The 24441-nt window shown below is 37.8% G+C and overlaps 1 protein-coding gene across 1 annotated transcript in view; it reads left to right on the top strand.

Annotated features, from left to right (window-relative positions):
* ZEB1 (zinc finger E-box binding homeobox 1) overlaps positions 1–24441 on the top strand; it is a 123467-nt gene that overhangs the window by 89432 nt on the left and 9594 nt on the right. Inside the window, exons 2-5 of the mRNA XM_080338661.1 lie at positions 8479–8679; positions 13948–14010; positions 15631–15792; positions 19449–19651. Of these exons, the coding sequence (XP_080194787.1) occupies positions 8479–8679; positions 13948–14010; positions 15631–15792; positions 19449–19651 (629 nt within the window). The remainder of the gene's footprint in view (positions 1–8478; positions 8680–13947; positions 14011–15630; positions 15793–19448; positions 19652–24441) is intronic.

Genomic DNA, 24441 nt, shown 5'->3' on the forward strand with positions numbered 1-24441 from the left:
AGCGGACGTTAGCATTCAGTTAAGAGGTGTAAAAACATTTTGAAAGAGATTTTTATTAGTTAAATAAAATTATCAGAAATGTGCTTGGTACGTGTAAATATTTAGACTTACGTTTTTACAACTATTCATATATTTACATAAACACTCGTGGGAGATGTTTGATCCCTTCAGGCAGAGGAAGGACTGAATCCAATTCCACTTTTCCTTTGTGAGCAGGCTCATGTGTGTATGTCCAAATAAGCAGTGAGTCAACCTTTTATATATACAATATAGTTCTGTTCTCCACAGTTGAAGCACATATACTGCTCTTAAAAGCAGAATGAGTTTTCTGAAAATTACAAGTGTGCTTTTAAATTAAATTTAAAATTGATTATTTCAAAAACTAGTCTCTGGTAGGATGTTTTGGGGGTTTTTGTGGGGTTTTTTGTTTCGCTTTCATTTGGGTTTTCTGTTGTTTGGGTTTTTTTGTTTTCTTAAATGATTTAATTAAGGGTATAATACAGATTCCACACACCTTCCACATAACGAGATCTCACTGTAGTGTATTTTTACTGAGTTCAACAAGCTGCCTAATGTGAGGTGTTCTGCTGCCTCCTTTCCCCTCTGTAGCACTGCTGGCTGTCGCACTATGGGATGTCACCCCACTGCCTGGTGGAGGCTGTGACACCATTGGGAAGCAGTGAATATTTTGACTAGGGATTACTTGCTTTTCTTAGAGAAATAATGACAGTGTTTGCAAATAGCCAAGCAGAAGTCAGGCAGATAAAATCCCAGGTAAATAAAAGTAAAGCAATGTATGTGGCGGGAGGATGGACTTCTGTGATGGATTCTAACCTGATTGTTACCATCGAGGGACAGCACTTATGGGGTTACACAAAATACACCTGTAGTTGTGTCAGTTTCATTACTTACAGAAGTCAGGAAAAGTCCTAGAATATTCCTTGTATTATTAGAAAAGAGACAAAGAGGAAAATAGCACATTGTTATGCTGCTTGTTATAATCCATGATGTGTGTGCATCCCGAATACTCTGTGCGGTTCTAGGTTGTCATCTCTCCCACATGTAAGCAAGGATGCAGCAGAAGTAAGTCCAGAGAGATGAAGCAAAAATTATCAATAGAGCAACTTCTGTATGAATAACAAGTGGATAAAGACTCTTCATGTTGGAAAGCAGGTCTGTGCAGTGAAGCTCAAGAAGTCGTGAACAGCACAGAGGGCACGAGTCGGGAGGATCAAGGGGCACCCCCTGAATCTAGTGCAGAGCGGGTTCAAAATCAACAGAACAAACTCATTCTTCCCCCAACACAGAGCTCTGAAACTGCTTGCCTGAAATACTGGAGATGCCAAAATTTTCAGGAATGCAAAGAGTAGCTAGACAAATTCATAGAAAATGAGCCTATTAGGTATGAAGGCAACGTGTCTCATTGAGGAATTCCAGGAGCTAAAACCTCCTGGAAACAGGCAGAGAAGCATCAACATGTGCCTTCCTTTTTCTTAAGCTCTTCCCTGTGTTTCTACTTCAGATGGTAACATGATTCTGTATATATTATTGCATGCAATTTACTTGTTAATTTCAAATGTATGTGTTAAACTGAGAGGAAAAATGTGGAAAAAACATAAATGTCTAGCTTTTACTGAAGGTACTGGGCAGCTTATCAGCGGAGAGGCAGAAGTATTACATTTCATTTTGGAGTAGCAATAAAATTAATAGTATACCCCAAAATCTAAATATAAAATACTGGATGGTAATTTATCAGGTTTCTGTCTTTGCAATATATTTTGCTTAAATAATATATGGGTGCAGGTTTTCGGTTGAGCTGACAGAGTAAATAGTTTCCGAGGGATGATTGTAGGCTGTCAGAGCAGAAATCTGTGAATCAAGAATGCGTTTCACAGGGCACAGGAGTTGTTCCAGTTTGTAGAATCAGAGGTTTCTTTCCTAACAGTATCTCAAATAAGTTTTCAGAGTTTATTATTAGAACCTGGAAGAACTAATAGAAGCAGGATTTCTAAAATATTACACCTGTTCTAGTTCTCCAGGCTTTTCTGTGTTGAGATGCTGAATCCAGACAACTCAAATGTCTTGTTTACATGAGTCAACTTCATTAAAAATTCTAGGGAGTTTGTGTTAATTCACAAATTCCAAATAGTTTATTTTTTTACTTTGGAAGTAGGTAGGATGTTGGATTAAGTATGCAGAGGTATAAAAGAGGCAGGTAGTGAAAATGTTGGAGCAGATTCTACATAGAAGACAGTGACCACTGGCAAGTATTGAAGAAAAGGTTATAACAGATCAGGTTCAAAATATCCATCCTTCTGTACACTTCCAGATCCTGGTAATACGAATTATACATTACAGATTAGTTCTCGGTTTAGTGCAGTTCTGTGCTGTTGCCAGCTGATCTCAAATTATTCCAATGCGTATTCCATCATACGTTTTTTTTTTCTTGCTGAGGTGAGTAAATTCCTATCAGAATTTGAGTGATATGAACATTATTGGTTCATTCTTTGTGTTGGGAATGGTAAAGTAAACTAACTGCTACATTTCATGTTGTCTGATGATTCTAAGGGCAGGTCTGGATGGGGGGACTGATGACTGGGTACCTGCTGCCAGCTTTTTGAGAAGCTTTCCTTTTATTGCCACACACGTCACTCACCTTCTTAGGGACTGTCCCATTATAGTATATGCTATGGAAACAGTGAGTCCTATGGTCTTCACCTTAAATTTCCTGGGTTCATTGATTTTAAATCAGAGAACTAAAGATTCTTTTAAATACCATGTTAGTATTTGAGTGGACATATGTATTGTGCTTTCCTAGCTGTATTCAACCAGCAAAATAATATATTTCTCTGTTTTAGCTCTTTAATCACTAATTCCATTTGAATATAGTTTTTAATTAGAATTACACAACATCATACATCTTCTCTGCATTTAAGACTGTGAAAATTCAGAAAGCAAAGCTCATTTTCTGCCATCCATTTTGCAGTGTATTTACTCCTAGAGCAATGGAAGCTTCAACTACGGATACTCGTTTATTCTTTAAGAAGCACGATACTGTAGCAAGAGAGTGATCAACAGGAAAATAGTAATTACAGTTCATAAGATTTATTTTTATGTGCTGTTTTGTTAATGAATATTTCATCTTTATTTCAGAAGATACATGCTAATGATATAAAAATTTATTTTTATTGAATAAATGTTTAGTCTTCAGTGTAATTTGTAATACATGTGTTGAAAATGGGGACTTCTTTTCTGTTTATCTATGGAATTAATCTGACATTAATAGTTAAACTGTTTAATATAGTAATGTACCTTTTCATGCTAAGGTTACGTGCTATAAGGTGGACAGAATAGGGCTGTACGTCTGTTATACATCATATGTGCTTTTCTGGTGAGCTGTTTTCCGAGACTTACAGCCATGGTTCATGTTCTGAGTCAGAGGTGGGTTTTCCAGTTGCAGATGAGGTTACCTGCACTGGTTGCTGCTTCTCCCGCTGCTGCCGGCCATCCCTGGAGCCGTGCTGCCTGAGGTGGTGTCACCTCGCCAGCCGTCCTTGCCATTCACAGAGCAGTGTCTCATCCTGGAGACACTGATTGCTGCTTGTGCCAGGCTTCTGTGAGCCAGGCTGTGTTATTTTGCTTAGGTTGATGCTGCTTTTAAATGACATTAGCTAAAAGTATGTGTTCCTGAATTCTGAAATATTTGTAGTTACTTCATAAGAAAGCTGTTCTTCTGAGCAAGGTTTTACTTGTATATTTTATTTTCTGCATGGAATATTTGACCAAATTATGAGCCCCTTGAAGTCATCATTTATGTATGTTCAACTGAATTTCTTTCAGACGTTGTAAGCAGTAGTCTCTATATGTTGTTTTTGTATTGAGTATATTTCAATCTCTATCTAAAAAAGTTTAATAAAAAGTATTCCTCCTCACTTCAGCAGTTGCTGTGGTGCCAGGCATCAAGCAAAGCATGTGAGCTTGTCATCCTCTTCTTTCAGTGGTGGCTATTCTGAGGCAACGTCGAGGACAAGAGGAGAAAACACCCCAAATGACATGCCGATAGGGAAGGTCTATATTTGCTCTAGGATTGAAGTGGAGAAGGGAGAGGGGGAATCACAGAATCACAGAATGTTAGGGATTGGAAGGGACCTCAAATGATCATCTAGTCCAATCCCCCTGCTAGAGGAGGAACACCCAGATGAGGTTACACAGGAATGTGTCCAGGCGAGTTTTGAATGTCTGCAGAGAAGGAGACTCCACAACCCCCCTGGGCAGCCTGTTCCAGTGTCTGTCACCCTCACTGAGAAGAAGTTTCTTCTCAAATTTAAGTGGAATCTCTTGTGTTCCAGTTTGAACCCGTTACCTCTTGTCCTATCATTGGTTGTCACTGAGAAGAGCCTGGCTCCGTCCTTGTGACACTCACCCTTTATATATTTGTAAACATTAATGAGGTCACCCCTCAGTCTCCTCTTCTCCAAACTAAAGAGACCCAGCTCCCTCAGCCTTTCGTCATAAGGGAGATGCTCCACTCCCTTAACCAGCTTCGTTGCCCTGTGCTGGACTCTCTCCAGCAATTCTCTGTCCTTCTTGAACTGAGGGGGCCAGAACTGGACACAATATTCCAGATGCAGTCTCACCAGGGCAGAATAGAGAGGAAGGAGAACCCCTCTCGAGGAACATGATTACCCCTGGAATTTGGATGCTGGATGCTCTACTTCAAGGATTGCTTTAATGTATTCAAAGAGCTGTGAAACATGTAGCCAAAACGTGTCAAAAGCAAACGCCTGCTACTGCCACCACTTAGTCTCCTAATGCAGCAGGAGCAGATCTGCATTGTTAAAGCTAAGCTTTGCAGCTGTGCAGGCATCAGTATGGTACCATGTAATGGGATTTTAATTTTAATTAACTAAAAATACAGTAAATTACAGGGTTTGATTGTTTTTTAACCATCGTTTCTATTAAAGAATATTAATACATTCTTTGAAATCAAACACTTGACTTTGAAAGTCGAGCATTCAAAAAAAGTTGGAAAATGTCAGAATGAAGATTGTTCAAACTGTTTTAATTTGTTCCTTGCATGTATGCATAACGATAAGATCTTTAATTATGTGATCACATAATTTTTTCACAGGAGGAATGGTGCCTGGAGAATGAATCAGGGTGTTTATTAAAGGAAGCTGTTGTCTCCAGAACCCTTGCCTTAATTGCTGGAAAGCATAGTAATTTAAGTAGAGGGCTGCAGGAATCAAAAGCACACTCTCTGAGGCATTGGAAAGCTCTACTGAAAGACTAGATTTTATTCTTTCTCCTTCAAGGAGTTTTTATGTGATTCTGGAAGGTCACTTACTTTGGAGGTGATCTCTGTGTTTTGTGGCACACAGGCTGAGGTACCTGGGCTCTCAGCACAACTGCATTTGGAATGAATGCAAGTGTGCTTTGAATGTATGAAACACTGCAAAAATGCAAAATCCTCTGAAAAGTAAGACCTAAAATGCTTTACACCAATGTGGCAATTCCAGGATTGGCAAAATAATCCTCTGGTTTTAAAATAGCCTGTTTCTCCTCTGTAAAATGAAAATACCATCTCCTTGCTACGGTTCAGTTAATTATATGTTTTGAAGCATTCCTGCTGAATCCCATGTAGAGAAATTATATATAATCATGTAACATATAGTTATGATATATTGTATATAAATATGTATATATATAAAATCTATAATATCTTATATGATACTTAATATATAACAAGGAAACCCATGTTGGCTAACATCATATAAGTGAGACTTTGGGAACACCGCTGGCTGATGGGGATAAAAAGAATGAGCAATCACTTCGAAATCTGAAAAAATGAAGCAGGATCCTATAAATACTCAGTTCACTCCATAAAACTGAGCGTTCCCTGTGTATTTGTCATCGCTGCACTAGACGAGGCAGGGATCCTGTAGAGGGAAACAGCGTGTGATCATTTACTGAGATTGATGGATGTGTCCATCGTTTTAAGTGCTCAACTTTGAGCTGTGTTTGGTGTGTGAGTTGCCTGGCCAGCCCACATGTGCCAAGGCCTTTTTAGAGGCAGGTTTGGCAGTTCATTTCCCTCAAAGGTCATTGTAAGAGGAAAACAGGAATGTTAGAGCCAGATTCCTTGCTGATTTTGTTATGTTGCCTTGTTGACAACTGATCTTTGGTGGAGGGAACTGAAATCCCAAAGACTTTTTTTGTTCTTTGCCTTTTATGGAGAAGGAGGAGTTTATATGCTTTGCGGAGTTAGCACATGAGCGAGTGTAGTGAGAGTGAAAATGTTTAAGGTTATAATGAATAGGTTACATTTTAAATCAAAATTTCTGTTAGGAGGAAAAGGTCACAGTATCACAGTATGTTTGGGATTGGAAGGGACCTCAAAAGGTCGTCTAGTCCAATCCCCCTGCTGGAGCAGGAACGCCTAGGTGAGGTCGCATAGGAACATGTCCAGGTGGGTCTTGAATGTCTCCAGAGAAGGAGACTTCACAACCTCCCTGGGCAGCCTGTTCCAGTGTCTGTCACCCTTACTGAGAAGAAGTTTCTTCTCAAATTTAAGTGGAACCTCTTGTGTTCCAGCTTGATCCCATTACCCCTTGTCCTATCATTGTTTGCCACCGAGAAGAGCCTGGCTCCATCCTCGTGGCACTCACCCTTTATATATTTATAAACATATTTATAAACATTTATAAACATATGAAAAGATGGGATGTTTTTTCTCCGTAAGTGTAATTCTTCAGGACAAACTTTCTGATTATATTTTAATTTTCCGTAAAAACCACTCTAAATCTAATATAAGGGATTCCACTTAATGTCCTGTTTAGTTTGGAAAGTTTACATTTAAAAAAATCAAGTATTCATTATCTATGTTACTGAAATCTGAATTTATGCCTATAAATTTTTATCCCTGGTCTTATTGTTCTCTTTTATGTGCAGCAAAGGTAAATACATTGTTGTTTTATATTGATAATTCTCTACATCTGAGCACCACAGTAAAACCCAGTTAAAACAACACGCTAAAATAATTTTTCCATGACCCTCTCTTTTATGTCTGATCTTGCACTTTTTATTTTTGAAGTTGGATTTACCGTTTCTCAGGGAAATAAATTCATAAATCTCTGCTTTGATGAGGGAAATGAGTGTCTTCTCTTTTGCACAACATTACAGTACCGATTTTACTTGACAAAATCAGTTATGGAATATAAAGGGAATATCAGTTTACTGATTGAAATGGAGCAGATACTAGTACTTAGGCAATTTGCCTAAATTCGTTGTCTTAGAAGAGGTCTATAGCATGAATAGTGGGGCGTTACTACATTTTTCAAATGACACTATGTGTATGAAATATGAAAACATGGAATGATTATTTTAAATTCAAAAGGCTCTTTTGTCATGCTTATGCTTGTTCTAGATGATACATTTTTCTCTTGAATTGGAAGGAAATGAGATAGTAGCCTGTTAGTTCATAATGTTACTCGCTTTCCCTGCTGAAATGCATTTTTAAATGACTAGAATATCTACTTTAAAAAAAAAAAAAAAAGCTTACTTCAGAAGGGCAGGAGTCTGGTTTGCTATTTCTCTGCCTTAATAGGCAGAATTTCACATGAAAGAATCAGTCTGGCTTCTCATGTGCTAACAGTGGCAGGATGCAGGTATCATAAAGTAAAGATGATGTGCCTCCCAGGTGTGATTCTGATAACCACAGAACGAGTGCTACAGCCAAGACAGGTCTTGCTGGTTTTTCATCAATAAATTCATTCTGTTTATCAAACTCTATATTGAAACATTTCAGTAAGAAAGTTGGCAGTGAAGAACACATATAGATGTAAGTGTTTAATAGTTTAACTTTGGTGTAACAAGACAACAGATTATGAAAGTAATTTTTTCTTAATACGTAATCCTTGTGGTTTAAATGGAAATGGCTGTAACTGATTTTCTGTGCTTACAAATGAAGACTATTTTCAGAATAATCTACTCCCGTATGACAGAAACATATATATTGTTGTATAATTCTTTGTCCGTAGGAGTCACAAAATACTTTCTCCAGACTGAAAAAGTAGAGTTATTACCTTTTCGTGGTAGCTGGGGGAAACGTTATGCAAGATTTCTGAATTAGTGTTGGCTTTGAAAGCCTGATGCTTTGGTGTGGCCCAGAAGACGACTCCAGAGTTGTCTGCCCTCTTTTCTTGTGCAGCTTCATGCTGGGTGTGCAGAAGTGAGAGGTATCGTGGTTCCTCGCACTGGTGGAAGCCCAGCAGCTGTCAGATGCCTCCTTGTTGTGCCACCATTGCATCTAAGTTGATCACAAGCCACTGCCATCCCCATGTGGAAAGAAGAAACAATAATGTGACTCCATAGAGATGCCCCAGATGTAGCATCTGGCCACAGTACTGAAAGCTTTGGACCTCCATGCTGTAAGTTACGAGTATATTGATGAGGCTTTTGCTTTTTGTCTGTCCACAGTCACCAATTATAATAACGTTGTAGAAGCAAACTCAGATTCAGATGATGAAGATAAATTGCATATAGTGGAAGAAGAAAGTGTAACTGATGCAGCAGACTGTGATGCCAGTGTGCCAGAAGATGACTTGCCAACAGACCATCCAGTATTACCAGAAAGCAGTGAAAGAGACGGGAGTACCAACAGTTGCTGGGAAGATGAAGGTATGTTCATTCTCACTGACGATGCTATGCAGAAGAAGGTTTCTAAATAAAGATCTGATACAAATTTTTGATCACATTTTACTGAAATAACGTCTAATATTCACAATCAAAAAACAGATTTTCTAACATATTTATTGTAATATATTTTATGTTCTTTATTTAATATTTGAGGCAAATTCGGATGTGCATTCATTCCATTGGCATTGTTATAAAGGAGCTTAAAATCTGTAGATGCAGCGTTTTCAAGGGTGATCAGAGACTAGTTACTTGCTTTCAGTTTTTCCAAGTCTTTTTTCCATGGCAGGTCTCTGCTGTAGCTCCCAGTAAGGTTCAAGGTTTGCTCAACTTGAGGAGTTAGTTTTAAGACAAAAAACATGAAACAAAATAACTTTCCAATATAAATTTCTGCTTATGAGCTGCTTTTGCTATTTCTCTTGGAAAATATAGCCAGAAAAAATAATTTCTACATGATTAGTTTTAGAACTGGCTATCTTACTCATGGTGAATCTGTAGTTTGAAAACCCTGGAAGGAGGTAAATGTTGCACGTTATTATGTAACAGTTTTGGAAGCAGAAAATTTGAAGCAATCAGGAAATCGAAGTTTTTTATTGTGGAATAAGATATTGAGTTTCATAATGTCACACAGCGTGCTTACATTTGAGCCAAATTGGGATAAATGCATAAATTAGTGGAATTTATTGCAGAATTTGGCCTTAATCCCCTAAAAGATAGAGAATATTTTCCAGCATAACCCTGTTTGTGTCTAAACTCCAGCCACAGTCCTTTAGCATCCACCTTGTTAAAACTGGTCATTTAAGACAAATTGCATGAGTTCACATCTAAATAAACAGAAAGCAGTCATATGGTCCCTAACTGTGATCCAGCTGAGAGGGAACAGCTGAGAGTTCAAAGAATAGCATCAACTCAGCCTGTTTTCTATAGCTGCTGTTGCCAAGGTATGCTGTGCAGGGAAATGAGTATTTTGGAGCTAAATTATTAGTAGGTAATTTTCTTAGCTCTCCTATAATATCTTTGCTCTACAGCAGGCTATATTTATCAGGAATTGCAGTTACATAAAACGGGCTGTGTGTAGACTATTTCTTGAACCCATGAAGCACAGGTGTAGGAAACCTGAAGCGGGGAGCAAAGAAGAGCAGCACTGGCTCACAGAGGTGCTGGGTCAAGATCCTTTTGGGCTGGAGGTTTCCTGGAGATGTATCCACAGGTAGTCACTACACAGCGTCTTGCCTCAGACAACCTTCTGGGCTTTTTTAGGGCTCTAGAGACATGGTAGTATCTGTTTTGACTCCTTATTTCAAATGCACCATTTTTAACCTTTTGAAATTTGTTTGCTAAAATGAAGCGTTTGAACCAAATTCTGCTGTGATTGTAGAATCGCAATATAGGCAATATTTTCTCTGCATTGGTCATTGCTGACAAAGACAGGCTTTCATCAGTGTTTAGACAGACAAAAGATTAAACAACTGCCATACAGGCTTGCTCAAACTATCATAAATTTCTTCTGTAAAAATTCTGTATTCTGAAGCCTCTTTTGTAGCAGCCTGGAGCGTTTCTTATTTGCTAGTAAGGATTTTTTTTTAATAAATTGTTTGAATTTCTGGTGATGGCTACATGAGATGAATGAAGGCTACATTAGGTTTTATGGAGCTTTGATTTGCTACAGCAAAGTGCTGTTTACTTTTTAACAGCTTTCCTAGAACAAAAGGTGTGAGCTGAAAATCCCATTGTCAGTCTTGGTTGCACATTAGAAATCTAACTGTTGAATACGTGATCTCTCTCATACAGGGAAAGGTACTGAGGCAGGTGTGTATACAACACTAATACTATCTTCAGGACTGGGGATTATTTTGTAAAACATACACTCCAGCAGTTTAGTAAGTTGTGTTTCATGGGTAAAGTAGTACTGAAAGTTCCTGAGTTTAGTTGAACCTGACAGAATGAGTTTTTTATGTATTTATTCTGTTCACGAATGCCCAAGAATAGAAACAACACACGTAACATTTATCAGATTAGTCTGCTTCCGTTTCCAGTCATTCTAACAGAATTTCTAAAAGACCTTTGGAACAGGTGTTTTAAATATAAGGTGTCTTTCTCTAGAGGTTTAACTGAAACAGTCATACGGGTTTGAAAAAGTGAACCATGTGTATCCTGCACAAGTTGTGGGCAGTGTGCCAGCATTCATATGTGCAATCATTCTCTAATATGATTTTTTTTTCTTTTTTCCTTTAGTTTAAGGTAAAACCTGCACTACTACTTATTTTTTTAAGCAAAAGTTAAAGTTATGGACTTATTATATTAATCCACTTTAAAAGCACTATTATGTATTATAAATATTTAGCAAATCTAGAGATCTGAACACTGGAACTAAGGTATCTTTGAGAACCTGAAAATTTTAAAAATTGTCCAGACCTTGAAATAACTTCTAAAAAATGATGAAGTTATGTTTTCTGTTTAAGCTCCTCCAGGAACTCAAATATTCATTTAACTCATAAAATTTTGGGTTCGGTTTATGTGCGGTGAGATGCTTTGTGTTCTTTCAGTGTGGTGGGTTGCTGAGGAAGGTTGCAGCACTGTTTTGTATTGATTTCATTTGGAAAGGAGACTAAAAAAGTGTGACATTATTTTGATCAAGTTTTTACCCACAGAAGCAAAGAACCAGGCAATACTCTAAGTTGTAAATAGCACTTGCTACATGCATATCAGAAAATTGGCTCTAAAGAGTTTAAATTAGAAACTCTTTGATGGGCTTGGGAAGTTATTCCCTTCTCTGAAGATAAGACTGCAGTGGAAATATCAGTGAAGTTTGTCTTTCTGCCTACAACCAAAATTTCCATTTTCCTAGTGGTTTGAATTTGATCAGTTATCTTACCCATGCAGAGACCTTTAGAGTCAGCCTGTGACACAGTGATTGTGTCACTGCTGCCTGTGATCTGAAAATCATTAGTGTTTAACCCTTGGAAGTCCCAGCGTATCTCTAAGCAGCTGCTCATAAGTGACGATGACATACAGTAGTCCAAGAACATGTTCTACAATTATCTGCTATGTCCAAATGCAATGCCAAGATAGATATTCATACCCTAGATGCTATTCGTGGAGACTTGTATTTAAGCGGTCATTCAGCAGGTAGCTCAGATTTCTTCTGGAATTTGGAGCTGTGAGTTCTGCTTGGTGGAACAGTGTCCTAAGATCTGTTCCTCCATCATCACATCCCTTTCTGTTGCTTCCCAGCAGCTGTATTTTCACCATGGTAATGGGGGTTTTGAGGGCATAATTGTAAAGTTGTCTTCCTGTGTGGACCATACATAGCTATAAAGATGGAGTTCTACTTAACATTTTTCAAATTATTACTCCTACAGCATTAAGGAAGGTCATCCCATGTGGATAAGGGCTCCTCCCTGTCTGATACTCCACTTTTAGATATTGGGAAGAGATGGTACCAAACAGAGGTTGTGATTATTAGAATTGAGAGAGTTTTAACTTCACTGAGGTTAATCTGTTATGCCATAAATTCCTTGACACTCCCTTGAGAAGCATAGCTTTTATTTGTACTGAAGCCAATGGAATTTGCTAGAGACACTGTCATTTAAATTTCTATGAGTAATAACTTACTGATATTTCCTCTCTTCCACAGAGCCTATTTCATAATGGAGAAAAACCACAAAGCCATTTTAAAGAAAAATAGTGGGTTTGCATCACAATTGGTTTTAAGCAATTAAATTTTGGTATTAAATTTGCATTGCATGCAATCGTCTGTCTTACAAACTCTGAACCAAGTCTGTAGTATCATGAGTCAAAAATATAATTAGTTCTAAGCCCCCCATTGACCAATAAAATGCAAACTGTTTGGGGTTTTTTTTAGATGACAATTAAAATTAAAGTAAGATCTAAGAGTTACGTTTCCTTTAAAGCGTATTTCTTGTTTGTGACTATGTGCAGATATTATTGGTCTGTGGGATTTTATCAAAGTAGATAGAATTAACAATCTTTTCCTTTGAGGAACCTGGTATTAACTGAGAACTTTAAGTTCACCAAGAATTTATCGTCTTCCATATAAAGGAGAAATTGGCTTCTTCTGTAGTTTAAAAGCTGGAAAGTTCTGGGGATTTGACTTGTCAAACCAAAGGCTTTTTCCCCTTACTGAAGTAGAGTGAGGTAAGGGAAATAGAAGTATAACCGTTGCCATTTCACATTGGAACAGCTGTGCAGTCTAACCCCCTGTGCCATGCAAGAGTCTTTTTCTGCAGTGCAGCTCTGAAGCATCTAAGCTTTCCTTAATAAAAGTATGAAATAATGCTTTGATTTCACATGTATTAGTGTACGTACTACTGATAAAGGAGCAAAACAACCAACAAAGCTTTCCTGTGCTCTCCTGCCATAAGCTGGGTACTGACAGAAATGGCAGCGGTGGCCGTTCCAATAGGAACTTCCCAGCCCAGGCTACCCAAGGAGTGTGAATTAGAAGCAACTAGGGCCGTGTATTTATTTGAACCAACAACCTATAGTGAGTTAAAACTTCCATGCAGCATCCTGGAATGCTGCAGCTCAGCAGGAGCTGGTGGAGCTTTGCAGGCAGGTGGGATCCGTGAGCTTAGTTCTGCGGACATCTGGTACCTGCAAACTCATACTGGGGTTTGTAATTGACATGGGAAGTGGTTTTGTAGTGCACGGTTTATCTGAAGTGGGCAGCATGTGTTTAAAAACCTTGTTTGCTTAAGCAGTGGCAGCCTCTAGGTGGTTTCTAGACAGTTTACAAGAAAGAAGACACATTAGGTAGCTGTTTGCAGACATTACCAGCAAATCATCAATCGTTTCCAAAAACTGCTAACTGGAGAAAAATCATGTAAATGTATTTGTTTTATGATATTCTGGCTTCCACAAATACTATTCTTGTGTTTCAGCTGCATTTATAGATAGGGTTATTTAAATAGCTGAATCCATATTTGCTGGAGAAACACACTGTCCCTGTTTTGCCTTTCTTCAAATAATAGTTTGTGTTTAGTGTTGTGTCCTTTTAGGATTTTGTTTCTTTAACCGGGGAAGATCTTTGTGGTTCAGCTGGTTACACCCTGCAGAAATAATGTGTAATTCATATTTTTGAAAGAACATTGTGTTTAAATGCAGTTCTAAACAATACAGAAATTGAAAAAATGACTGAAGAAACAACTCAAATATATTAAGTTGTCGTTGTGTGTGTGGCTTGTTTTGTTTTGATTATAAATATTCTTTTTGTGAAATGTACTATTTCAGCTGGAAAAGAAACAAAGGAAATCCTGGGGCCTGAAGCTCAGGCAGATGAAGTTGGATGTACAGGTATTTCTTTGTTGAGTTCCTTATTCATAAAGTGCTATTGAATTTTGGCTAGGGAGCATCCTGAAACCTTTGAAGTTCTCCCACCTCTCTTTACAGACTGCTTTGCTATTCTGTGCTAGGGGTTTTAAACTGTGAACACTATTCTAGCTGAAGACGAACAGTGTGGGTTCCATTCGGACACCCTGGGCCTGGTGGTGGAGATGCCCAGTAACACTGAGCAGTCCCCTCGCACGAGGACTTAGGAGCGAGAGCAAAACAAAGAATAGCACTGATCTTATACATGCTTGTATAAAATACAAGTACAGGTCAATAGATAGTGTTTTAAACTAATAATGAATATTACAAAATAAACTTAATACTCTATCTTATTATCAGCTTCTCTGTACCGATTATAGAAAAGGCCAAATAAAATGTGTATCTTCTGTTTCAAAATCAAACCAAAACACATGATGCTTTATTTTGTTATTTCTTTGGTTGAGAAGAAAAATTAACATATAGCCCATCCAACTTTCTAAAATATTTTTGTGTAATTTTTCAATGCCCTGAACACTAAATGGTTAGATACTATTGGTGTAAGCCTTATTAATAAAAGCAAGCCAACAAACAAAAACCCAAACAGAGATATGTTAAGAGTGTAGCTACATGCATTCATTTCAGTGGCTTTAAGGTCAAGTCTCCCCAAATAAGTACAAAGAACTACATTATGTGTTAAATTACAGTCTATATATGAGAAACACTGTCTTATGTCATAAAAAGACTATGTCAAATTGTAAATTGAATATGTGACTTCACACTGAGATACGAATCATAAAACTTCTCCTTCCTATTAAAAATATAGCTCATATTATTAATAGCAGAGAAGATCTGTCATGGGTTAGTGTGCCACAGGCAGAGCTCTCAGAAAATTTTCCACCATGTTATAAGTAAATTCTATCAGCAATGTATTTAGGCAAATACTTGGTAGCAAATATTTATCATACAAACTTTAAGTGAAATATTTAATTAATTATTTGCTAACTTTGAAATACAGTTTTTAATTGATTGTTCTTTAAGTTTTAAAGTGGAAAATGTTGAAGGATGTTAGCTAGATTTGAAACCTTTTTGATAGCCGTTTCCAGCCCTGAAGAACAAGTCACTCCAAGTTTGCTGCATTTCAGCCAACCAGGCTGTTATTCAGGGTTTAAATATCTTCTGAGCTTGCACTGATGAACAGGTCTTAAATAACACTTTAAAATATGTTTTGAAGGCAACTGACTTACTTTTGCAAACATAGGAGCCAACACTGTAAGCTGGCCTTCAAACTACAATGGCTAAATCATAATTAATACTGCATTTAAGATTTTTAGGCAAGTTGAGAGGAGCAGCTAAATCTAAAATACACTGAGTTGAAGAAGCAAACTGTGGTTTTAGTCAAGTTTTTAAATGTCATTATGCCACTACTTCTCAGTTTTAAAACTTGGCATATTCCTGCCTCTTAAAGGGCTTGACCTATACAAGTTTTTTTGAAAAGTTTTGAAATCCTTGGATAGAGAGCGATTTGAAAATGTGAATTACTGAATCCCATTTGTGTTCTTTTTCAACTCTTTGTTTCCTATCTTGTATCTTGTTTTTCACTCGTAGTAAAAGAAGATGAATGTGATTCTGATGCAGAAAATGAACAAAACCATGACCCTAATGTTGAAGAATTCCTGCAACAAGAAGATACAGCTGTTATCTACCCTGAAGCACCTGAGGAGGACCAGAGACAAGGCACGCCAGAAGCAAGTGGTCAGGATGAAAATGGTAAGTATGCCACCAGTTCAGTTCTTACCAAATACATTGTGCTAACTACTTGACCCAAAAGTTCTGTTGTGTGTTAGAAGACAACAATGCATACCTGTGTAGCTTTGGGAAAAAAAGAAATCCTAATTAAATAATTAGAAGAGAACGGGATCATCATGGAAAAAACACCGTTAGTTGATTTTGTGGAACAAAACACACCCTGGGATTCAGTTAAGTGGGTACCTAAATAGTAACATCCAGTAACTAGAAACAAGAATTCAAGCTCTCGTAAATTCATTCACTGCCATTATACAAAAGAACAGAACAAACATTTATTACTTATAATGACACTGAAGGAAGAGAGTGTAGTTTTACATAAGAATAATGTAGGGGGAGTTATAACACAATTTTTTTTAATTATAAGTTAAACCCTCAAAATAACATAATAGATAGAAGTTCTTTTATTAGGTAGCCAGTCTATGACAGGTTTAGGGCTTTTTTCGTGAAAAGACGGCAGTGGAGAAAAAAGAAACATTGTTTATACAAAAACGTTTATCGGAAAGAACCTAATGACACGTTGTTATTATTTGTAACGAAAGCCCATTAAGAATTACTATTTGGCTTTCAAATACACTTTGAAAGTATTGTTTCATAATGAAATTAGAAAGGTTCTTTAGAGTGAGAAGTCATACTTTGTCTTCATTTCTTCATCATGAAACATCGAAGGCATCCTTATCATGAAGTATCTGAAGGCAAAACCCATTCAGATTGTTTTTGCATTCTGTGCTTTCTGAAGCATTCAGCTTTCATAACCTGGGAAAAGTGCATTTTCAACCAGATTGTGTTCCTTTATTGAAGCATTTAAGATTTACAAAACAAAGTCACATCCTACATAAAAGTTAAAGTTGTTGTCTTCCAGTCACTAAAAAAAATGTACATAATTCAACAAAACATGCCCAGGTAGCTCTGTTACTGTGCTGGAGTCTAACGGTGACCAAAGAAAGGAGGATGTTAACAATTTTGTTCTGCTGTTTCAGAGATTTTTCTTTATTAGAGATTTTAGAAAGAAAAAAGAAAGTAAATTAAAATATTTGAGAAATTAAAACTCTGTACATGCCTATTTATATACAGAAAGAGGACCTGAATTACTAATATTTTCTCATTTACAAGTTTTGCAAAATTCAAGCATGATACATGCTCAACAGTAGCACCTTAGAAATTACAGTTTAATTAATTTAAGGTTTTAATCGGTAGTTGCAGTGGCATAGATTGTCAAGTTAGTTTTACAGGCTTGAAATATGACTTCCATGTAATCATTAAAAATACACATTTGTATGAATAATTTAAATTGAACTTAGCCCAGCAAGTTCACAGGGAAGTATTCTGAAAATCACAATGCTGAACAATAATGTTCAGTGCTTTAGTCACCTGGGATAGAAAATGCCAAAAAATACAGTGGTATTAGGTACAGATACATGCTTCCAAACTGGGGGACTGGACAACAGAAGTGACAGAGAGCTGGAGTCTTTATCGATTTGGGGAAACCATAGCCATTTCTCTATTTACTCCAATGGAAACAGAATTTAAGTTAATGCGCCTGTGACATGTCCACTGAGTTGCATTTGTGCTGAGATGGAGTATTCTTTATGTCAGGTGAACTGAATTGTAGGTGGAAAAATGAGAAGTGAAGGGAAGCATACTATGTCTATATGTGTGGGGACAGGTTCATTTTTGGACAGCCCAGCTAATCCAGGAAAAGCAGAACTGGATAGAACAGGAAAACCAGCGCAACATGAGCGTTACCTTGTCTGTTACCATAACGAGTGTAAAAGAACCTACATGACAGAGAAGGTGTTGACTTTTAGTAATAATGAAAATGAGTCTGACTCTTCCTTCTTCACTATTGCAAGATCAATGGCATGTTCAGTACAAATAAAGTCAGTGAATTCCACACAAGAGAATGAATTGCTACTGTATGGAGCATATAATCAATCTATGGTGTTAACTGCTGGAGGAGGTCATGAAGATAAATAATTCAGAAGTACTTTCTAAAGTACTGGTTAATTTTGTGAGCATTAATGATGCTTATATTTCTGTAACTTAAAATGACAACATGTACAAATTTGCCCCTCATGCTTCGGAGCATAAAATGATTAAGAGTAAAGACCTTCCACCTTCCTCTACTGTTCTCACTCAGCACAGTGCGTCGGTACATCCTTGCAAAATTTTCTTCCCATTTCCCTTGAAGCATGGAAGAGTAGTATTGTCACTGAAGGATATCACACCTTATAAATTGATAGTTTGATGAAATACAGCAAACTCTGCATTTATTTGAACATACTTTTATCAATCTATAAATTTTTTTTCACTTCTTCAGAAATGGTGACTTCTCAGAAATGGATTTGTGAAATATTCAGTTTCTGTATCAGTACAGCATAAAGTGAAATCAGGTAGAAATAACTTCATGAAATCCAGCAGAATAGATTCCATTGATCACATCAGAATCATATTAATGGCTTCACATTTGATCTCATTCCTGTCACTCAGACACTGTGTCCTCTCTCCTTTCTGTCCTGATGACAGTACGTCCTGCTAACAGGTACATATCCGTGTATCACAGAATCATAGAATGGTTTGGGTTGGAAGGGACCTTCAAAGCTCATCTAGTCCAACCCTCCTGCAATGAGCAGGGACATCTTCAACTAGATCAGGTTGCTCAGAGCCCTGTCCAGCCTGGCCCTGAATGTCTCCAGGGATGGGGCATCTACCACCTCTCTGGACAACGTGGGCCAGTGTTTCACCACCCTCATTGTAAAAAATTTCTTTCTTATATCTAGTCTGAATCTCCACTCTTTTAGTTCAAAACCATCACTCCTTGTCTTATCGCTGCAAGCCCTATTAAAAAGTCTGTCCCCATCTTTCTTATAAGCCCCCTTTAAGTCCTGAAAGGCCACCATAAGGTCTCCCTGGAGCCTTCTCTTCTCCAGGCTGAACCACCCCAACTCTCTCGGCCTGTCCTCACAGCAGAGCTGTTCCAGCCCTCTGATCATCTTGGTGGCCTCCTCTGGACCCTCTCCAACAGGTCCAGGTATAAAAATTATTAACCATGTTTCTAATAATTTATTTTCAATTCTCTTTTCACTTACCATTCCGTGCTACATAAAGGGAAAGAAAAAATACTCTCTGTAGCTCGCAAAGACTGTTTATTCCTTAGGATCTGAAAATAGGATGGCCATTAAATGTTTCAGTGACAGACTTAAATTGATGAAGAGCATTTGAGGATAGCCTGTGATTGAGCAAACCAGATCTACAAGATGACTAAATCTTAAACCACGTCTCACAATTTTCAGACCCCTTTTTAAACAGAAATATATGTAAAAGCCCTAGTGGTATTTTGAGCAGTCCAACAGACTCACTGTGAGAGATGAGATCTTGGGTGATCATATTGTGCTGACTGTCTCCAGTGTACACTGAGGCAACTGTACCATACTATTGTTAGTAACGGTAATACCTGTGGAAAAAAAAATTATCATTATTCCTTTTCTAAAACAAATGGAGCTTCTAGCGTCTGCATGTTTTCTTACAGTAATATATGTAAATGTAAAGCATGTTTGTTGATGTTAATAAGTTTGGAGCACACATTTATTTAAACATGGTGTATTGTCTCTTCTGTGTAGGAACACCCGATGCATTTTCCCAACTGCTTGCTTGCCCGTATTGTGATCGAGGGTACAAGCGTTTTACCTCTCTGAAGGAACACATTAAATATCGCCATGAAAAAAATGAAGATAACTTTAGTTGCTCCTTGTGCAGTTACACGTTTGCGTACAGAACGCAGCTCGACCGCCACATGACATCACACAAATCAGGAAGAGATCAAGTAAGTGGCGTTTGGATTAAGGATTTATTGTCCGTTGTAACAAGCTGTGATTTATTATGAGCAAAAATGTACAAAGCAAGTGAGTTGTTCACATGAGATTATCTACATGCTGAAGTCCCAGTCCTGGGGCATGGACTTAAACTTGCTGACAAGTCAGAATTTTTCCATAGCTGTCAAAGAGTGAGATCTGAATTCCTGTGTTTTCATTCATCTAGGCAGTATGGTTGAGTGTAAATTTTAGTTTTCCAAAGTGCTTTATTGCATTTATAGGGGTTATTTTTCTGTTCGTTGGCTAATATTACATAAAAATTATTACTCAAATCTAATCATAGGTCTCTAGAGAAACACGTAGATTTTTCTCTCATAAATCCTCTTTGGCTAATTCAAAATTTACTGTACCCATTTTTGCCCTTAAAAACCAAACCATTGTGTTGATTCATTTGCTGGAACTGTGAGATGCAGTTTTTAAATGCAATCCATGCTATTGGAAAATGTTCAAATAACTTGTGCGTAAAATAAAATGTTTCAATACTAAGTGATGCAATAGATAGAGCTAAAGGTACTCTGAGCTTGTTTTCCATGGTTCATGAGTGCATGGTTCCTTGAAATGTGTTCCATGAGTTAGCCATCTCGTCACTACTGAAGGTCCTGAGATTCTGTTCTGCTTTCACTCTTTTTCTTTCTTTCTTTTATCCCCATAATGTCCTGTCATCCATTCCCAATTACATGCTTCCATAGCTTATCAGAGACACTCTGGGGCTCAGGAACCAACTGAAACTCAGTGAAACAGTCAGGAATTATCTAAGAAAAAAATATACAAATTTTCCACCACCAGGTTAGAGAGAGAGGGGCTTGGAGGTGTTCCCATCTGAGGACAAAGTAAAAAAGTTGATACTTTTCAGAGAGAGAAAAAAAAGCAGCACAGAGGGGTGCAAAGCAGTAAATAATGACAAGAATGTAAAGGGAAAGGCACTTCAATATTTCTTGCAGCCCTAAACCAACAGAACTTTCATTAAGCTGAAAGGCTGTAACACAAAGTAAAGGAGATGCTTTTTTAAACATTGCCTTTTAACCTCTGTTCTTCACTAAGAATTCAACAGGCTTCAAAAATCTACTATAGGTTTATATACCTGAGTGTTTACGTTCATGGGTAAATTAAATAGGAAAAATTGTTACAAGTGTGAGCCATCCTGCTGCAAGGATTTTGCTGTCTCACAGGGTTTGGAACAACCTCGCCAGCATATTCTGAGGTGGCAGTTCTTGTTTATTCAAACATATTTCCCATGAACAATTAATTCCTGTCTTGCCCTCTTATTGGCTTGGCTTTGACTTTAAATCTTCCATACTGCTTATGTTTCGAACTATATAATCTATGAATGCTTTTTGTTTAACCTTTTTTTGTGAGCTACTACATTTATTTTCAGTTTTTCCAACTAGAAGCCTAAAAGCAGAGAATAACGTAGTTGGAAGGGCTAGAAGCCTTTCCCATATTTGCATGAAGTTTGAATGAAAAGAGAAAAAGTACTATGTAAGTAAATAATCTCAGAAGAATTACTATAAAGGGAAACTGAAATTGTATTCCTGCTTATAGGTTTTAATTGGCTTATACTTTTGAAGGCACAGTTGTATTTGATTAATGTTGTTCCTATGCAGTATCTGGAAGTCAATACTACACCCATTTAAGAATGTTTTTTTCCTCCAGAGCCATAGCCAGGATCAAAACTACAGTAGTTCAGATATTTGGTAAATTTTAAAGGTGTATTTGTTTATGTTACTGTCACAAAGTTGTCATGTCTACAGAGTTGTGGTGTCTTCAAAACTGGCTTCATGTGCATGTAAATGATTACATCATTGGTGTAATGGAAAATCAGGTTTTTTCCGAAGTAAAGCATAGACCTCCTGGTTGTGGATCTTGAACAGCTGCATCTTCCAAACTTAATGTCTCATTATTTGGAGAACTTTGTTAGCTGGTTAGTGTTCAGCATGTCACAAATGAGCAAAGATAATGACTAGTGTAGTAAGGGCAGCGGAAGATGTATGTGCGCACTGTGCCTCCCTCCGAGGAAGGGGAAATTATGTCAAACTGTGGCTCCTTCTGCTCCAGCAGAGACCAAGAGCCATCGCTGCTCTTCTCCTGCGTCTCCTGTCCCTGCCGTCTCTCATGGCTCCCCTGGCTGCCTTTGTATCGTCTGCTTTCACCTGTGAAGCGCCAAAAAAGTTATTAAAGTATGAATAAGGCCTTCTTATATGTATTTTTCTTCTCGTCAACTTACAGAGCACACATAAGTAGTCTGTTAAAATTTCCTATTGCTGTGGACGCCACTGAGAAATAGCAGTTCTTGAAGGCTGTGGTCAAACCGTCTGTGGAAAAAATCCTGATGTACCTGTAATTCCTGTTTTCCAAATAATTTTTGAGGATTCCCTTGAATTAGTTTTAGTTCTCTAGCATGAAAACAGTAAACTGTGGTCCAAAGCACTGTAAATATTTGGTGCAGGGACGTATTGGTGGCTAGTTACAGACCATAATGCTGATGTTTCTTCTTTCAGTCCTTAAAGGAACTCAGAGGAGATTCTTTGAATGCTTCAGTTAATTCTTTAATTATCAGAAAACAGGAGTTACATCCAGTGCATTAAGAAATACATTTACATGTCAGAGGCACACAAAGTGGATTTAACACTACTGAAAGGGGGAAAACTGTTTGAATCTAAGGTGGAAGTGTGTAAAAGATGGTACTTTAGAGAAGAGTTATGATTCGTCAGTTAGTTTTAAAGAAGATCCTGGAGAGTAACTGTGAGGATGTCCCAGATTTATTGAAAAAAAAAATGTATAGAACAGACAGCAAGAAAGCTGAATAAAGCATTAAAAATATAAGAAAACAAGGCAAAGTATAATAGATGGAAACACTGCCTAACAGAAAGTTCAAAGCAGCTTGTAGCTATGACCAGGAAAGCAGGAAATCTCATTAAAAAATTGATACAAGAAATGTGGGCGTCCATGGCTTGGAAGCAGAACATTGAATTTTAAAGACTTGAGCAGAAACATTTCTGACAGATTGAATACATGCACTAATATTTAGTATGAATATTTATGTAGTCCAGCATCTGCAGTAGCTGTATATGTGCTGAGATCCTTTAACTGGTATAATCTCAAGTCAAACAGTAGTAACTGATTCTCTGCAGGCTTAAGTAAATCCTGACACGGTCCTCTAGACTCAGTGAAGTTGGATCATTAAAGTGAAATGCAGTGAGTCAGGCACAATCACCTAGAACATCATCTTCAAGGGACTTAGTTAAACAAAACTGAAAAGCTGTTTGGACTAGCAAAAGACAGCTGACAAACCCGGCAGTAAGGGTCAAGTGCTAATGAGGATAAGTCAGAGCGGAGGCCTCGCTGCGGAGTCCGGAGGAGGCGGGAAGGAGCCCACCCCAGGAGGGTGGGAGCAGGATCTGCGAGAGGTGAAAACTGCAGCTTAACCAAACGCTTATCCCAAGGGAACTGTCGAATTAGAGTACTTAGAAGCAATTTAGATTATCTTGTTTCAATTCGGCTTCTGTTAGTGTCTGCATCGTATAAAGGAGGACAGGATGTAGAACAGAGGGGGCTGATAATTTGGACAGCCTATCTCATAGCAGAGCGCTCCGACTTTCATCCACCAAACTGCACAGCTGTGGGTTCACCAGGTCTAAAGGCACAGATCAGAGCAGGAACATCATCCTGCCTTTTGATCCATCCCCACTTCTCCAGCGCGGATCTCAGCCCCAGCTGCCGTGTCCGCGCTGGGGGAACGTCCTCAGCGCTGGGTGAGCGCCGGCTCCAGCATCGCCAGCCGCGGCACAGCAGGATGAGGTGCCGGGCTCCCCACTGCGCTTCACCCTGGGCGGGGAACACACCTCTGCCCATCCGCAATACTGCGCCCCCAGAGAACATGAATAGCTCTATTAATGGATTTATGGAAATACTTGCCCCAGTTACCAAAAATGTCCAGCTGCATCCAAATGGTGGTAGAGTTTCTTTTTGCAAAGTGAGCTGTATTTAAAAAGGAGCTCTGCTTTTTTAAATAAACAATTTGTTTGAATATAGAAACTTCTAATTCCTCCATTTCATGTTGGTAATTAAGCTGCTTCAACTTCAAAAATGTATGTAATTTTTTGCTTTAAAAATACACATTCATAGATATATACAATTTATAATTAAATTATTTATCTTATATATATGACATATATACCACATATGTTAACACACCTTTCTTACCTTTTGTTTTTTTTTTTATAGTAGTATAACAATAAAGCTAAATTCAACTTTGAGTTTAACAATAAATGTTCTCACAAGGCAAAATATAACAAAAATAACAACACAGCTTCAATGCACATAGAGAAGAGGTTTGATGTTGTCTACTTGGGGAATCCCTCCATATTGTTATGTATTTTAATTTAGTTTTTTGCATTTATTTTGAGAATTAATTGTGACTGAGAGTGCCTTTGTTGTCACTGAGCCATCTTCTCTTGAGCAATCCTTTTGGCATCATTACATAGAGGAATCCAAGGCCAACAGTAAGCGCTGGAAGCATGTAAATGGAAAAATCAAGTCAACTGATTAAACTTTAATAAACAGGCTTTTATATGCTTTAATGTTTCTCTGTCCTGCGTTACATATTCTGTGGGTGATGGGCTTGGGGTTTTTCTTGGGTTTTTTTTTCTTTCACAAGTAGAATTAGTGTGCATCCTGGAACTTCTTACTCACATCACATGTCAGTGCAAGCTTCATCTGACTTAGGACAAGGGGCAAATAC

This window comes from Nesoenas mayeri, assembly GCF_963082525.1.
Source record: "Nesoenas mayeri genome assembly, chromosome: 2".
Taxonomy (NCBI): Eukaryota; Metazoa; Chordata; class Aves; order Columbiformes; family Columbidae; genus Nesoenas; species Nesoenas mayeri.